General features: G+C 31.0%; 1 protein-coding gene across 3 annotated transcripts in view; it reads right to left on the minus strand.

The window, feature by feature from the left end:
- TTLL4A (Tubulin tyrosine ligase-like 4A) overlaps positions 1-19,210 on the minus strand; it is a 78,660-nt gene that overhangs the window by 43,240 nt on the left and 16,210 nt on the right. For 2 of the 3 annotated variants that reach the window (XM_065500941.1, XM_065500942.1), the window contains exons 2-10: positions 17,383-18,114; positions 16,308-17,017; positions 14,416-14,796; positions 13,998-14,342; positions 13,751-13,937; positions 13,386-13,681; positions 2,710-3,149; positions 2,475-2,642; positions 256-534 (exon numbers count right to left, since the gene is read on the minus strand). In XM_065500941.1, coding sequence (XP_065357013.1) covers positions 256-534; positions 2,475-2,642; positions 2,710-3,149; positions 13,386-13,681; positions 13,751-13,937; positions 13,998-14,342; positions 14,416-14,796; positions 16,308-17,017; positions 17,383-18,026 — 3,450 coding nt within the window. In that variant the 5' untranslated portion in view covers positions 18,027-18,114. The remainder of the gene's footprint in view (positions 1-255; positions 535-2,474; positions 2,643-2,709; positions 3,150-13,385; positions 13,682-13,750; positions 13,938-13,997; positions 14,343-14,415; positions 14,797-16,307; positions 17,018-17,382; positions 18,115-19,210) is intronic. The other variant, XM_065500943.1, reaches the window with a different exon arrangement.

Genomic DNA, 19,210 nt, shown 5'->3' on the forward strand with positions numbered 1-19,210 from the left:
AACATCCCTCAAAAATGAATAAATACATTTTTCAATCAGACAGTAAAGTAAGTAAATGCATATGTTGTTGTGTATGTAAAATTAAAATAATAATTGAGAACTCCTTTGAGATATGAACAGAAGGTTAATGAGTGAACACATACCCTCAATTGTGATTATATAGTGTGTTAAGTTAAGTGTCTTAGAAATGTTTAAATAGTTTTAATTAAAATTATATTCTTAAACTAATAAATTTCAGGTTATATCTATATTTACCTTTTTAGTTGGTATTTGAGGCACTTGAAGATGATATTTATCTTCACAGTATTGGCGTAACAGATGAATACCTTCAGTTCGATTATTGCCATAACGTGATTCCCAAGCGTCTAGCAAGCGATTGTAATAACGTGGAGCTTCGGTATATTTTAAATATTTGTGAGTGTCAATTGTAGGGAATATTCGTTCCAACGGCGAACACCGTGCCAATTCGTCTTCAGCAATTATAAGGCAACGCACATCATCCGGCGTCAGATGTTCCAAAATGCCATTAACGTACTTTTGAATAAAATAAATAAAAGCAATTAATATATGCATTTAAATTTTAATTAATTATACCATTAATTAATCACATAATGGCCCTACCATATTCGAATAGATCATTGAAAGTTATTTAAAAAAATGGTGTTACTTTTTCACGGTTGTCAAACAAAATTCACCCACAAAACGCGGTAAAGTTTGGAGATAATTTTTTTTTTATCAAAAAAAGAAAACCAAATAGTTTATTTTTAAATATCAACCTGTAGCCCGTTTCTGTATTTCTCGAATCGAAAAACTTTCCGCATGAAACGATTGAATTGCAACAAAAACAGTGTAAAATGAAACAAAATATGTTCTTTCTCGCACAAGTGTTTCTGTATCTTGAGTTTGCGAGAATTATCTGTCATTTAAATAATTTTCCAGCAATTATTGGAAGGATGTGAGAAAAAGTGTTTCAGTAACAATATTTTGCGAAAAGTTTCTCACAATAACTGTCAAAACAAGTCACATTTGAAATTGGTGTGAGAAAAACAAAATTTTAAAAAATATAGATATTTTTTACTTCGTATTTATAAATATGGAACCCAAATCAGCCGAAAATGTAAGTAGCACAGAGTTTGAATAAAATAATTATATTACATGTGTATGTAAGTACACAAAAATGTGTTTCAAAATTATTTTTTTAAATTCAGCAGTTTTAAGCGCCACACTTTACTTTTTGTTTTATATTTAAATGATGACAATCAATAAAACACAATTGTTATATTTTGGCATTTTAAATTTTTTTTAGCTTTTCACTGTTTTGGTTTTATTATAATTTCTTTCGTTGACGTTTGTCTTGCATTTGACCCTTAATTACTGGAAATATTCCAGTAAGAACATGTTTTCGCATTCAAATACAGAAACACTTTTTTCTCGCACATCGAGAAACGATGAAATTTTTTGTTTCACACTTCATGTGAGAAGTTTTCCGATGCGAGAAATACAGAAACGAGCTACTGGCTCGGATCTATATTTAAAATTTGCGGTAACTGGAAAAAATTCGATGTTTTACTATTTTGACTTAAAAAATAATTTTTGTGGGTTAGGTTTCTATTCCAAAATGACCCGAAAAAAATGTTATCGTAAATAACCCAACATTTGCCATCGCGTAGTGCTAGGGCCAAAATTTTGTTATAGCCCTAATGTACATACATATCGTCACCTTAAATTCAAACGGACGTAACTAAACAACAATTCGAAATCGATATTTTGACTGATTGTGGTTCTTTTTATCAAACTACATGCTCACGCATTCTAGACCCCTGCAATCAAAAATGGCAACGTTATTCAAACGCAAAAAACTGCCAAGAATACGTTAATTATTATTGATTTTATAAAGTTTCTTGCATCTCCTATAAAAAATAAGTGTTTACGTCCGTTTACATTTAAGGTGACGATATGAACGTTGAACATGGCCTTAAAAAAACAAATCTTATTCTATTAATCGATTTAATCCATATCGATTAAAAGTTGTAAAAAAATATAAATTCCTGATAATGCTTCAAATATTGTTTGCGCCAAAATAACACTCAGTGATTTTTCTTATTTTGCCTTTAATTCATATTTTCCTTAATATATATTAAAGCAGAATGCTATGCGTTGTAGTATATTATTAATTAAATGTCAAAATTCTAAAGAGTTGTAAATACTTATTTTCCCTCACCTGTGCTGTCCCACTTCTCCCTCTACTTGAAAAGAATCCATCTGTCCAAATAATTAGAAAAAATCCTAAATAAACCAATGTATTTAAACGGTAAAAATAAGAATTGAATTTTTTTCGCGATATAATTTAATTGATAATTCTCTGTATTCTTTTATTTATTTAGAGTCTTCTAAAATTATGTGTAATGTTAGTACTCAATATGTGGAGGTAAATGTAGTAAAAATTATAATTTGTTAATTATATGTATAAATACCTCATCACGATCCTCCATACTTTTACGTGTGAATGTATTATGCTTGATTTTTTCGGTTCGCGATAAATAATTTATATACATACGTTTATCGTAGCATATGGGTCCAGGCGGTAAAGACATTTCCATGGCGATTTCCATTTGTCGCTCGATAGGAATTTTAGGTGGTATCTAAAAATATTTTTCCATACATGAGCTTTTATATAAAATTTTTACGCTACAAACAATAAATTCTTACATTATATAAAGCTGTATTCAAAACACTCTGGACAAGTGGAGCCTTTACATGTGAATCTAAAGGTAGTTCGGAATGCAATGATGGTGAAATATTAACTTCTAATAACCAAGGAACTAAATCTGCATCCAATAGAACATCAAAACCAAACAGTTCAAAACAACTGTATTTTGACTCGACATTTGCTCTAATCATATTGTTAATTGAATTTTCGCCAGCTAAAATTGTTCGCAGCACTAAACTTCTTAAAGCTGCCCACAGCAGATCGGTACGAACACCACGACTACCTAAATATGTCCACAACGATTTTATCGTCCATTTGTGACCATGACAGGCATTCACATCTTCATTCTTCGAATAGTTCGATGAAAATTTATTTATACTATAATTGGTTAAATGCATACAACGGTCATTTAACGTATCTGATTTATCACTATATTTAACTGTAATGAAAGTAAGCAAATATATTTGATTAAAGACGATTGTAGTGAAAAACAAGAAAACAAACAATAAATGTAAATAAATTTTATAAAAATCGTTATTCCAGAAAATGTTGTCGATTTTTGTATCAAATGCTAACAAGTCATCTACGTAAGACACTATTTTTTCGGGTCAGCACTCAGTGGATAAATAACATGATGGTATAATTGAGTATACATTCCTGCAAAAAGTCCATAATAGTAATGATGTTTACAGCTGATGAGACAAGAGTACAATGATCTGCTTGCGTACTTTTTGCAGGAATCCTCGCAAGATATATTTTGAACATATCCATTTTCGGATATATTTTGAACATATCCATTTTCGGTCGGATATAGGAGGTGTAAATAGTACGAACAGATACCGTTTATAAAACCTGAGGCATTTGAAAAATGTGTTTAGTCCAGCGAATATCACGCTGAATTCTAAAATACAGAATGCCAGGGTTGTTTTTTATTTTCACAATATTGTAGTGGTACATCAGACAGACTTAAAAAATAGTTCAATGAATACAAATGATTGAAAGTATGAAGTAGAAGATCATTTGAAAAAATGTTATATATTATTCTATCAAATGATCTTCTACTTCATACATTGGGAGAAAAAACGGTACCTTGCGGTACCCATCATTCATCCATGGACTTTTCTGATAAGATCCCATCAATAACAACTCGGGTCCTGAGCCCCTGACCTCACGGGGGCCTTTTTTTGAGAATTAATATCATTTCGAAATTTAAATGGTTATTGATAATTTTTATATATTTATGACGATTTTTGCGTAACTGGGTTTCTGAAGCAGTTACGTACTTTCAATTAGTCCAAAAATTAATTTTTTTATCGTCTTCAACCAAAATATGGAAAATTATGTACGAATCTTTGGTCGATTATGTTAATAAACCACGCAATAACTTCGATCAGTATGAATCCACGGCAAAAGAAAAAAACAAATGATGACTATAATGATAAGTCTAAAAGAACTTGTATTCGCATCCCATTTTGTGAAGGGTCGTCAGAAAATGTGCAGTTGAATGGCATATAAAAATTCCGGGTAGATACGTTTATTCCTATAATCGATACATTATATGATCATTTAAAAACCTTTCGACTGCATACCAACAAATTGAAAACAAATTTAGTTTCTTTCATATTTAATTAAAATTAATTCTGAACAATTGACAGAAAAATTTGAAGAGTATTCAGAATTCTATCACGAAAACATTAATGCTCATGAGTTGAAGTCAAAATATTTTAATTTGAGGCAGTACCATAAATTAGAGGAAACTTTTACAAACGTTGAAGTTGCTACAAGAACATTCCTTTCCTTAATGATTACAAATTGTAATCGAGAGCGTTCATTTTCACAACTTAAGATAATTAAACATAAATTACGAACAAAACTATGTTACAAGAACTTGTCAATTATGTTAATTAAGTGTGATATCCTTAACAGGATATGATTGATTATACTGATGGATCGTTATGTAGCTGGATTTTTGAGAATGGTCTTTCTGTTAAATTTAATAAAACTAAGGCAATGCTATTTGGTGATAGCGGTGGTAATAACTTTTCTGTTACCTTGAATGGTGATTTAATTGAATTTGTTGATAAACTTATGTGTCTTGGTCTGATTATTGATACAAAATTGAGCTTTGAAAGTCACATTAATTCAACAGTTTTTTTTTTGTTTGTTTTTTTCATTAATTCAAAAAATTACAATTTTCATTAATATGGTCTCAGCACCTCTAGGGCATTGTTGAGACAACGTTGGCTACAATATACAAATTATTAATGCTTCAAAAACTGATTTAAAAAATTTAAAAAGAGATAATATTACATTAGAAAATTTAATAATTTATACTATATTAAAAGCATTTCAATATTATTTAAATAAAAATCTTTAAGTTTTTTCTTAAACAACGATATTGACGAACAGTTTTTTATAGACTGAGGCAAATTATTGTATTCTAAACTACCAATATACTCAATTCTTTGTTTTGTGATTTCTAGACGACATCTAGAAATCCACAAATTCAAGTTGTTTCTTGTATTAAAAACAGTCTGGTTGATAGAAAATCTGATTGTGTGATGTCCAATTCCATGTATTATTTTATAAATATAAGTCAATAGCTGCAGTTTGTAAATACCATATATTGGTAACTTTTTTTAGCAATATCCCTATACAGCAGCAATGTCGGATATATTTGCGGCAGATTAAACACAGCCTTTAACGATCAGCGTTTTTTTTAAATCCATAAACAAGTGTAATATAGTTAAGATGACTTTGAACCAGAGCTTGAAAAATTATATATTTGGTTTTTTCATCAAGTTTATGTCTTAGTTTAAAAAGAATACCAAGTGCTGGAGATATTTTCGATCGAACATATTTAATATGATGATTCCATGTTAAATTACTTTGCAGGATAATTCCCAAAAACTTTATTGAATCGACTTCAATGATTTCTTTTCCATCTATAAACAAAGGATCTTCTCCAGAAATTCGATGTGGTTGGGGTCTGAAACGTACTAGTTTTGTTTTGTTATGATTTAACACTAATTTATTTATTCTGGCAAATTCTTTAATTAATGATGCATCTCTTTCTGCAGATATTTTAAAAATTAAATTTCCCTTATATGGGTATAGTAGACATAAATCATCAGCTACATTATAATTTTTCCATTTAGCCCCAAATTGTTGATGTCATTAACATAAATGTTAAACAATAAAGGCCCCAGCACACTCCCTTGAGGAACTCCATATTCGACATTAGCCATTGAACTTATGCTTTTATTAATTTGCACATACTGCTTGCGGTTTTGCAAATAACATTTAAAAAATTCTAATTCCTTGTCTCTTACACCATAAAATTTTAATTTTTCAGCTATTATTGAATGATTTACAAGATCAAAAGCTTTGGAAAAATCATAAAAAATAGCACCAACTCCTCTAAAGCCTCTATCCAAACCATCACAAATATAATTGACAACATTCACCACTGCTTCATCTGTACCACAACCCTTTCGAAAGCCATATTGACTAGGATATTTTCAAATATCTTATCAATAACAGATAAAACTGCAACAGGTCTAAATTTATCTAGTGTATTCCCAAGAACTTCCTTAGGGATAGGAATAATTCTGTGAATTTTAAGACTGTCGGGATATATTGAATGACTCATACATGAGTTAAAAATTTTTGTTAATAACGGTGTCACAAATTCTTTACATTCAAAAATACACTTGGATGTTATACCATCACTTCCTGGAGTTTTATTAATATCCAAATGCGTAAGTAAATCATAAACTTCATTTTCATTTGTATGATGTAAAATAAATTTATTACGATTATATCTTAAAGATCGAAACACATTACAATGATCTGTAGAGTTATATATAATTCCATTATTTAAACTTTCCACAGATTTCAAGAAATGTTGATTTAAAATTTCGGCTTTGTCGTGATCATTTTCAATTATTTGATTTTCATTATTCTTCACAGTAATGCCAGATCTTGAAATTCTTTCTAGAGTTTTATTTATAAATTGCCAACATTTTCGTGGATTATCACGGGTATTATTTATATTATCATGGTAATAATTAATCATACACTTTTTAATTGCTATTTTTAATATTTTGCTGATTCTCTTAATGCAGTTATCAAAATCATCTTTATTCTTTGCTTTTTTTCAATAGTTTCCTTTTGTATTCCATAAGAGATTGTAAATTAGCATTTATCCATGGTGTTAATTCGAGTTTTAAGTCTTTTCTCGTTCTGGTTACAACTGTTGAATTAGTAGCAGCATTTTTTATAGACTCTATTAAATAATTGGGATTATCAGTAAAGCTTGAAACCATCATAGTGCGATTTAGATTTTCTTTAATAAGTTCATAATTATAATTATAACGAACAATGTCTACAAAATCAGTTGTATTAGCTGCAGAGTCAATTATAATATTTATAAGGTTATGATCTGATAATGTCCATTCTAAGTTCAATTTCAATATTGCAAAACACATTATCTAATGAGGTCCCACTGCTAGGCCGAGTAATAAGAGTATGACAGTTTCTGAAATCATAACATCGAAAAGGGTCATTCAAATCATGTGCCAGAGGATTATTTATAAAATCAACATTAGTGTCGCCAACAAATATACAACGATTTGGAGCCATACTTGTAAGACAATTTTCAATATATTCAAAGAATTTCTCAGTGTTACATTTTGGTGATCTATAAAAAGATATTAGCTTTATAGGTTTTTTTGTTACGTTTTGTCTTGGTATATTGAGTACAATAGTATCAATAAAATCTTTACTCTCACAGGTTTCAACAGAAAATAATATGCCATCTCGAATATATATTGACGTACCACCATAACAATCAGATCTGCAGCAATGAATTGTATTATACCCCGGAATTTTGTAAAGTTGTACCAGTTTACTATCAAACCATGTTTCTTGGATACAAATAATATCGGTAGTTTAGGTAATAAAGAAATTTTAGATTTAAATTTATTAAATTTTGTAATGGAGGAAATGCTTCTAACATTTACAGAAAATATAGAAAAATAAGATTTACTTTGAGTTTTTAAAAATGTCACATAAGACAAAATTGAAAAAAAGTATTTGTTTAAATTCATTATATTGAGTTTTATGTATTAAAATGTACTATATTAAAAACAAAAATAAGTAAATATTTAAGCAGGTGACTAAAAGGGTGAGTGAACTTCATCATCATCATTATCATCATCATCTACAATAGGATTCTCACGACGCAGAGACCTTCGAGTGATATTTGTTGTTGCTTCCAGCAATATATTATCTACTTCCTCAAAAGTTTTTATAAGTTTCGGTTTTGACAATTCACTTCTTTTAACATAAACACTAGGGTTAGTTTTACTCTGCGTAAACTATATATGTACTTTAGATTTGGTTTTAACCTTTTCACATTAAAAAACGTCTTGTTCATGGTTTAATTATGCAAATATTTTTATATGCCTTATTTTTATATGCCTTACTTGTCAGTTAAACTCAGCTTAACACGCTGTTATATTAAACATCAAACATATTTTGCGCGATTTAACCAATGATTGTGTTTCTCACTAATGGATTAATTTTTTTTTTTTTTTAATTTTGTAATTTTGTAATTGCCATACTTACAATTTTCATATAAATATAGCATTACTTAAAATTTTATAAGAAAAAGCAACCGCGTAAATTTTAACTTTGTAAAAGAAAATGTGACATTAAAGTATATAAAATGTATACTAAAAATTATATTGATGTTAATAAAGCAAATCAAAGAGCTGCTGTGCTGAATTTTATACTTAGGTTTATCTCACCAATGATGCTCAGTTAAACCTAGATTAATAGCATATAAACAATATGTGAGAAACACAATTTTTGTTTAATTTAGGTTTAAACGAAGAATGTAGATTATCTTTACCCCAGAAACTAGCTCTTAGAAGTGTAGTCTGGGACATTGGGTTACTAAGCTACGACTTGCATTCAATAGAGTTATGAGGTATCTTTACTCTCTTACATTGCGGCAGCATGTCTCACATATGTTTCGAAATTCTTGGGTATGTCTTTTGTTGGTGTCATTCACCCTTATCGTGGTTGTGTTTTTCTGAGGATATGAATATGTTTGACTTATGTGTTGCATTAAATGATTGATATACTCTATTACAGTTCTTTTTATACCCTTCAGCTTCGTGAGAAGGGTATATATAAGTTTGTCATTCCGTTTGTAATTTCTACATTTTTCATTTCCGACCCTATAAAGTATATATATTTTATACAACTAAACTCTTGTTTGGTTGTGTGTTGGTTTTTTTGACAAAAAATCAACAAATCGTATGTTTGAATGTGCATGCTTTGCGTATTTTGTTTTTCTTTTGTGTTTTGTTTCTTTTGGCGTTGTTGTTGTTTTTTATACAATTAAACGTATGTTTGGATGTGTGTTGGTTTCATTGCCTTGCGTATTTTGTTTTTTCTTTTGGTGTTCTGTTTCGTTTGGCGTTGTTGTTGTTTTTTGTGTTCTTGATAAATTTAGGATGCTGTAAGCTGAAAATGGGCAATGCACATACATACCTATATACTTATTATAAAAAATAATAATGCATCCACAACAAAGGTGAAGGGTATATAAGATTCGGCATAGCCGAATATAGCACTCTTACTTGTTTTTTATAGTGATTGCTTATTCCTATTTATAGTTTTATTCCAGTTCCAATGTTAGTATGACACACTCTTTGTGGATTGAAGTAATAATTCTTTTTTGTTTTGACTCAGTTTTATGTAGTTGCTGTTTGTACGCTGCCTAAATCTTTTTTGCTACTACTGCTGTTTCTCCAAATATGTAAGAATTTTTTTGTGGTACTTCTTTGGTTGTTTTCTTTGTTGGACTTTTGGTTGACCTTGTGTGTTATTAATTTACTGAATATTGGTATTGATATTTTGATGAGCTTAGGATTTTAATTATTATTGCTGGTGGCTATTGACTTTTTCTTTGAGGATGCTGTAAATATGTTATGAAGTTCTACTGTTTTGGGTGAGAGGCTATTATTTATGTTGGTAATAATAATAATAATAATGTCTTTATATTATGTTTTGAGCATTGTTTGTATATTTGGAGCTGGTCACTTGAAATTATGTTTTGCCTTCAGCTCTATTATTGTTTATAATTGGATCGAGTTGCTCTATTGCCTTGTTGACATTTTTGGAATGCTGATATCTTGAGTGATCTTATTTACATAATTTTCTAATTTCTATACTGGCTAAGTGTTCTTCAGTTGTCAGTTCTATTGTTTGGGTTGTATCTCATTTTCATTCATATTAGCTTTTGATATTTTGGTTTAAAATAGTTGGCAGTTTCTGAGAGTCTGCCATGTTTCACAGGGGTATAAAATGGCATTGTGTATTAACTTATTGTATTTATCTTCCTTAATGGATCTGGGTTGTTTTCAATGTTGTACTTCTGTAATTTTTTCCAGGGGCATAACTGTTATAACCAATATTGGAAAAAATCCTGAAATAATTGTTTATCAAGAATTTTTGAAAAATGGTCCCTGAGTAACAGTTAAAAATAACCAATATTATTTTGGTCTTTGGTAACCATTATAAACGATTTTTATTTTATTTGGTCTTCAATAACCATTATGAAAGATTTTTATATTTTTTGGTCTTCAATAACCATTATAAAAGATTTTTATTTTTTTAGGTCTTTGATAACTATTTTTTTTTTTTTTATTCATCATTTATTTATTGTATCTTCATTATTTAATGAACTAACAATAAGTGGTTCAAATCTTATATCTAATATTATTATTTAATTAGTCCAGCCAGTGCCGGACGAAAAAATTTTGTGTTCATGGTTGTTTTGGTTAAATTGGCATTCTTCCTTCTAGATTAGGTCTGCTGTGTCCCTCCTTCTTAATCGAGTGTGGCCACGGTTATCTAATATGTTGCGGGCCAGCGGGTTTGGGTGAACTTCAAGTTTTTTTAAATATTTTTGTACGTTTTTCGAGATTTCAGTTTTTACAATGGGCACGTTTAGATCTTTGTGTATATTCGCGTTTTTGATATACCAGGGGGCAACTGTGATCATTCTTAGAAACTTGTTTTGGCGTCTTTGGATCTTTTCTACATTTGACGCTGAGGCCGTGCCCCATAACTGTATGCCATAACACCATATCGGTTTTATGATCATGTTATAAAGTAGAAGTTTACAATCTAAACTAAGCGTGGAGTTTCTGCCAATAAGCCAATTAATTTGAATTGATTTCAATTTCATTTGAGTCAACTTTGCATCTATATGACTTTTCCATGTAAGGCGACGATCGAGATGTATTCCGAGGTATTTCACTTCCGATTGTTGAATTATTGTTTGGTTATTGATATGAATAGGGGGGCATGATTCTCTACGCAATGTAAATGTAATGTGTGTACATTTTTGCTCGTTAAATTTAATTTTCCATTGTTTTAACCATTTTTCTAGTTCAAATATGTGGTTTTGTAAGTGACGAGACGCTTCTTGAGGGTTTTCATGAATGCTTAGAATAGCAGTATCATCAGCAAATGTTGATGTATGAGTGCGATTGTTAGTTGGCATATCAGACGAATACATCAAATATAAAAAAGGTCCCAGGATACTGCCTTGGGGGACTCCAGCTTCAATGGGTTGTGCAGTACTTAAAAAGTTTCCCTCTTTAACCTTAAATGTTCGACCAGTTAAATAGCTTTCCAACAGCTTATGTGTGTTTGCCGGTAAATTTTGACTCAATTTGTATATTAATCCAGCATGCCATACCTTATCAAACGCTTGAGAGATGTCGATGAAGAGTGCAGAACAGTATTTCTTTTCTTCAAACGCTTTTCTCACCATATTTACAAGTCTATGGGTTTGTTCGATAGTACTGTGTTTTCTTCTAAATCCAAATTGATGATTCGGAATACAATTGTTTTCAGTTAACATCGGGTACAATTTGTTCATAAGTATCTTCTCAAATAACTTTGATATATTAGACAATAGGCTGATGGGTCTGTATGATTCTACTTTTGTGTGATCTTTTCCCGGCTTGGGTATCATGGTAACCAGTGAAACCTTCCATTCTGGAGGATAATATTCAAGTCGTAATATAGCATTAAAAATAAAAAGAATTATTTTTATTGCTATCCGGGGTAGCTCCATAAGCATCTTGTTGCTGATCTTATCCATACCAGGCGCTTTCTTGGGATTTAAATCAGCAATAGCATTTTCGATCTCTCGAATCTCAAAACGTAGGGGTACGGCTGCTCCAAAATAGGGTGCAACAGGTGGCAACTCAATTGCTTCGTTTGATGTGTTCGGTGTAAATACTTTTTTTAAATGATTAACAAACAGATTCCCTTTTTCAGTATCATTTCTTGCCCAACCACCACTTGAATTTCGCAAGGGGGACTTACATATAACGGGTCTTTTAAGATTTTTTGTTGCTCGCCATAATGAGTAATCCGATTGCGGGGTTGCGTCCAGGCTTTCTAAATATTTATTCAATGATTCCATTTTTCGAAATTCCAAGGGCTTTTTAAGTCTTTTTATACAATCTTTAAGCTTCGATTTTAGTTGGGGGGATCTGTGCAATTGCCACTCTCTTCGAAATCTTCTTTTTTCATTTAAGAGCCGTTCGACATCTGCAGAATTAATTCTATTATATCTGAATTTTCGGGGTGTTTGGGTAGCATGTTGAGCAGCCATTCTGAGATTTTTATCGAAATTGATAAGAGAGTGATCGATGTTTTCTGGTGTTCTTAGCGGTATGTTTTCCGAGCAATGTGTACTGAGGTATTTTTTATATTTGAGCCAATTTATTCTTGTGCCTGCCATCGCTAAATTACCAGTCGGGGATACAATTTCTAGGGGGCTCAATAAAGTAATAATAGTGGGTGAGTGATCTGAAGATAGTTCCAGCGAGGATTCAATTTGAATCATTTCTCTAGGGATATTTTTCATCACGCTAAAATCAAAAAACTTTTTTAAGAAATCTATACACGTTAAAATGGTTTTCGAAAGTGCGCCTTGTATGGGAGCTATGACTAATTATGGACCAATCGTCACAAAATTTAAGAGTGAGAGTTCGACTTATATAAAACTTATTTGTTCTGAATTTGGTTTGGATATCTATAGACTAAGATATTTATGAGGGATTATCTATTTTCAGATAGGACAATCGTATGGGGGTTAGGAGAAATAATAGAACGATTCTAACCAAATTCAATAGACTTCATCCTTGGGGCACTATACGCTATATCACTATGGTGGTGTAGGGTATAAATATTTGTAATGGTTGTAGTCTATCGAAGACCAAAAAAATTTAAAATTTTCATAATGGTTATCATAGACTAAAATTTTTTTGAGTTATTTATAATTGTTATTATTTTTTTGCAGTTATTTTTTCTATAACCAATTGCTTATTTAAAAAAAAAAATAAGTTATTTCGGGTCCCTGATTTTTTCTAAATCGAACTCAATACTTTTTATTATACAATGAGTTTTGTTTAGATAATTTGACACTTTTGTAGTCACAAATTCAGTTTATTGTTATATGCCAGGGCTCGAGAGCCCTGACATACCTTGTGGTATTACACTTTTAAAAATTAATGTGAAACAATTGATTCCGTGGTAATCTAAAAATGTAATAATTGGATAAATAATAATAACTTACCAGATGCAAATCGAGCTAATCCATTGTGATACATGTATACGCGCAATGGATTAATAGAGGTAACTAAGACATATAAACGTAAATCAAATTTACTTCCATTTATTAGCAACGGACGTTCAATGTACTTTTGGACGATAAGAGGTTTTCGTTTGGGTATTTGTGCCCATCTATCGACTACGCGTATTCCAGTACCCCGAGCACTTGCTGGTGGTTTTATGATCCATTTAACATTTTTCTGAGCGTATTTTGGCCAACTTTTACGCAGTTGTTTTAGATCATTTGGTATAATGTAAGTCCTGTTATTGGATACAAGTTTGATCTACTAGTTTAGATTTGTGATGTTAATATAAGTGTGCATTACTTACTTGGGCATGAATCCAAAATCTTTCTTTCCATGTTTCCCCATTAATTTAACTAAATTTTTCCAACATGAATCCTTTCTGCCTATTTTAAAGGAACCTGGCAAGTGATTGATTTTTTGGTATGGTCGGATTGTTTTAAAACATGGCGACTTCATATGCTTTCCCCAGACACCCATCCAGTCATTTGTTTCTAAGAAATAATCATACAATTAATATAAATGAATTCATAGAACGCTTATCGGAAGAGTACTTTTTAGTAAACGCATCCCACTATTCGCTAAAATGGAGCGCACAACCCGTGGCATAACATTCGTAACTCTCCATTTGAGTATACGATAGAGATCGGTAGGAACCTCCGGACCTCTTTTTGTATTTGAAGAAAACGCTAAGTACGGTGGTACATTTGGAAATAAACTAGGCACTAAAAGAGCATCAGGGTTATCTAAACTTTCAGATTCTGAATTAATTGAAGATTGTACCGATGGTGATGTAGAGACCACATCCAGAGAATGAGTTAATTTATAAGCGTACGTCCTATAACCTTCTTCGGAATCTGAAGAAATATCTGAATCACTGCTGCTACCGAAATCTGAAACTAAGCATATGACATGATAATAAATTAACATATTATAATACAAATTATATCAATTGCAACATATTGTACATACCATTATCAAAATCCTCATCGTCGTCATCGTCACTCTTGGCATCATCATTATTATTGTTATTGTTTCCATTCAAATTATCCTCACTTTTATTACCATCAATCTGCTTACTGCTATCACAGGGTTTTTTTCTCAATTCTTTAATGTGACTCATAGAATTAAGTACTTGTACATGATCAACAACACCATTTTTCTTCTGACAAGATGTCACATCAACATCTGGGGTTTTACTATCGTCCTTTGTCTCGTTATGCAGTTTAAATTTAGATCGTTGCAATCTAATATTAGAAGCTGATAAACGAGATAGACGTGGACTTTGAATATTGTAAATTAAAACTCGTCGATTTTTTGGTGGAGGTGAACATTTTTTAACAGGTGTCGAAACTTTCAGAAACGAAGAAAAACAAATTATTAGTATAATTTTTTAATGTAAAATCTTGTAAGTTGCGCAAAAGTGCGAAACTAAGAAGATCAGAGTACATTTCGCACAAATATAATAAGAAATATGAAATTGATGGAGAATGTGGTTATTATTATATAATGTTTATTATTACATGAAACTATGATGGCCATTTTCTTAAAAAAGCTCCTTATTGTTTGTCAACTATACCATTTTGGTCTTATGCAGTAGTTTTACAATTAAAAAAAAAATAAAATAATTTAACCCAAATGGGGTAAAAATAAGCTAAAATGTTTTCTTTTTTAAATTGAACCTTTTCAGATTGAGAGGCAGAAAATTGTCAAATTATTTTTTATTATCGATCAAAAATAAAAGATATTTCCTGTGGAACTATATTGTAATTTTAAAGTACTTCTATGGAGTTTTCTAGGAACTAAGTAAGCTCATTCTGACAACTTGGACGACATGATATGGTAGAGTTAATCACCTAGCTTGCAACCCGACCACCGCTACTACATTCCTTATTTCAGACCCCGGAATATTCCGTCAATCGATCTAATAGGGGGGTCAGACGGCATGTATTGCTTGTGTATTGGGACATGTATTCGATACATATGGAATTCCATGTGTATATCAAAATTCACGTTATACATACGATTCATAATTTCCACGTTCAAACGTACATATGTAATTACATGTGACATAACCTCTATTAGTTTATATGTTTGTTGTTTTTAACAATATATTTATTTAAAACATTTTTAAATCACAATAAATATATTTAATGCAATGAAATTTCTTTCGTTACGATTTTTCTTTACTCTTTTTTGTTTTGTTTTGTTTTTTTTATTTTGCACTCACACAGTGTTGTATTTCAAAATACAACACTGTTATACACACGAAAATAGAACATGCTCTAATTGCCAAAAATGTCACGAGTAATACACATGTATTTTACATACACAAAGTTGCATATGGATCACATGGTATGTATATGTTTACATATGGAAAAATGTCCCAATACATGGCACAAAACACAAGCAATACATGCCGTCTGACCCCCCTTTAATGAAAATCGCGTCCTACAAGTAGTATCTGTGGACCATTTCGTTTGTGCGCGATGTGATTTTCTGGTAAACCGATATTCTGTAGAGTATAATTATGGAGTGTTTCGCCATCTCGTTAAGAGAAGCCCGGCATTCTAGGACCAAATGGGATGTCGTATGGAGACCCCTGATAGATTTTAGGGCTGTTTGGCAATAGGTATACAAGTAGTAGTGAATTGTTTATCCATAACATAACAAGGTATTAATTTAAAAAAAAATGGAAAATTACACTCTGAGTTTTTTTACATTTTAAGAAACAAACGCAAGATAAAAATTCAAAAAAAAGTTGTATTTTTTGAGGAAATTTGTTCATGTTTTTGTTGTGTAAAAGTGTAAAAAAAATCAGAGTGTAATTTTAAAAAGTATAAAAAGTTAAAGTTTACAATTACCTTTGGATTTTGTTGGAGTCGCAGGCAATTTTATGTGTCTATGAGATATCTCCTCTTTGTCACTTGAAGTTTGTTGTTTCTGATGTCTCCTCGTTGCTTCATAAATATTCGAGGCATTTACATTTCCCTCGACAATACCCATCTCGCCAACTGGTATTTGATTGTTATAACCAACATTTCCACCATTCTCCGCATTGTTTGTTTGTAATTTACGTTTATTTTTCTGTTGTTGAAGGAACAACGTGGCAGCTTTGGAATCCTGTTCACTAAAGCTTTGGCAATTATATTCATGAGCTTCAAATGATTTATGATCTAAATAATCACCGCCAGCACTTTTTACCTGTGCCACATCATTTGAATCATAATGCCAATTTCCATTATCAAACGCAGCTACTTCGTTATTGTTTGCAGTTTTTTCTCTCAGCACATAATTGTAATTCGCTCGAGCAGTGTTCTCAGTATCGTTGTCATTCTTGTCCGCCATCAAGTTGTTAGCTTCGACAGATATCAAGTCATATTTGGCTATTAATTGACTTTCGGTGGAATGCGAACTTTTCTTGGAAAAGGGCATTTTTGATGTGACTGGTAATTTTCTGCCTCGCCCCGAACTACTTGCTAATTTAGAGCTACGACTATTTTGATTATAGAAGTAAGAGTAATAGTGCTGATAGTGTTGTTCACTCATAAAATTAGGTCTGGATTGATCCGAACTATAAATTAATTATAAAAGGAGGTTTATGTGAAAATTATATAATTCCAAAGACAAAGCAAGCTAAAACAAACAAAAATTCAAAATATCTAAAATTTTTAATAAATCAAATATGCAATAATCGTGTTATATTGTGGGTAGGAGGTGGATATTGGATATCATAATAATAGAAACGTACAAATGAAATAAAAATTGTCTATAAATTTGTAAGTATCAAGTATGTGTGTATGTACTAGGTATGTTTGTATGGTGTTATTTATTGATAACAAAAAAAAAAAAACAAAATGGAAATGGTTTCATTAAATAAAAAGTTAAACAATTGTGGTAAAGAAAAATAGAGGAAATTTAATTAATTTGAATTATTACGATTTCAGTTGCAGACATTCTGTTGTTGGCAGTGATTGGTGATGATGTTTTTCTCCAATAAAACGTTCGTCGAATTTTTTATTATAATTATTATCATTATTATTGTTATTAACAGAACTCTGATGAACACTGGGTGGTGGTATACCATGGTCACTGTACACATCTTCATAAGCACTTTTTTTAGAATAATGATAGTGATGACTGTGATCGTTATGATAATGACGTTGCTCACGTTGATGAACTTGACGATACTGATGATCTTGTTTCTGGTGTTGTTGAAATTCACTCGCTTTGTGATGATAATGATCAGGATGATGTTGATAACTAAGCTTATGCGTTCTGTATGTCGAAAGTGGAGATTTCGGAAGCAAATCAAATCCATCATCTAACCCACCATCATTCTCGTAATCATATGCTGGTTGATGATTTCTAAATACTTCAAACTCTTGTTGAAATCGTTTCGGCATCTTTATCACATTTTCATCGTCTTCAATATTTAGGTCGATTGTTTCTGGTAATGAACTATAGTTTGCTATTTTTATTCCATTGATAACATAATAAAACCCATTCTCAGCCACTTGTAAACTACGATGTTGATGGTCATGTTGATATTTTTCAATCTCTCCGTTATATTTGGAATACATATCACCTTTTTTCAGTTGTTCATTAAGATTAATATACAACTTGTGTATGTTACGTATGAAAACACTAATATTTTTGATTCAGCTTATTCTACATAAAATACATAATAATAAATAACATACATTCATGAAAATAATTTCAAACACATATTAATATTCTATTATGTATTATGTTAATGCTTCAAATACATAAATTAAATTCTAAACCACTCATTTATTTGGTATATGTATATGTATAACACAGGTGTGATGGACTAAAACCTAATACTACGGCAATATCTTTCAGACAATAATACAACTTATCAGAAACACTCCTGACGTACCATGGAACGTCATTTGGTGCGATACTGACATGGCATTAAGAACGTTTTAGAAAAACAAAGCTATTTTTAGTTTTATGAGTCAATGCGTATATTGTCTTTAGTATCTGAATTATTTTTGAATTAGAATACCCAACCAACCGACATAAAGTCCAGCACACTATCATCAATACCATGGGGTTATCCCAATATATATATATGGGGCATTTCATGTCAAGTGAACCAACTTTTGAAATCGATGTCTTCCGATCGGGATGAAATTTGCACCAAGTTTTTCCCATATTGGAGAAAAAATCGATTTTGCAAAAAAAAAGTCAAAAATTTTATGTTTTGAGATACAAAATATTTATTTTGATAGATATCCCACTCGCATCCAACTAAGCGACCAAATAGGTGCTCAAGGAAAATATCTAAGCTTTATTTTAAGAAAAAAAGGGCCCATTTTAAAAGGGCCCATTTGTGTCTGAGTTACTATCCAATAGAACTAACCTTGGTGCAAATTTCATCGATCGGAAGACATCGATTTCAAAAGTTGGTTCACTTGATATGAAATGCCCCATATATATATTTTTTTTTTAAATAAGTAAGCAAGATGTGATGTGCTCGTATGATGGATTAGTATGATTTAAATTAGTTGAATAAGATGATGTAGTGAGGTACTATTTTCCTACAATTATTTTGTTGGTTCAAATGTTGTTATTACAAATAATTTTATGTAAGACAATCGTAAAAATTCGGTTCTTGTTAAGTGAGATGGAATTGTTTGAGGCTACCTGCCTACTTTTGAAGCTCACCGACTTAATAAGAGGAAACATCAATGACGATAACTTAAGCATTTTAATTTCTATGGATATTGCGTTTAATTCA

Source organism: Calliphora vicina, chromosome 2 (genome assembly GCF_958450345.1).
Source record: "Calliphora vicina chromosome 2, idCalVici1.1, whole genome shotgun sequence".
NCBI classification, from domain to species: Eukaryota; Metazoa; Arthropoda; class Insecta; order Diptera; family Calliphoridae; genus Calliphora; species Calliphora vicina.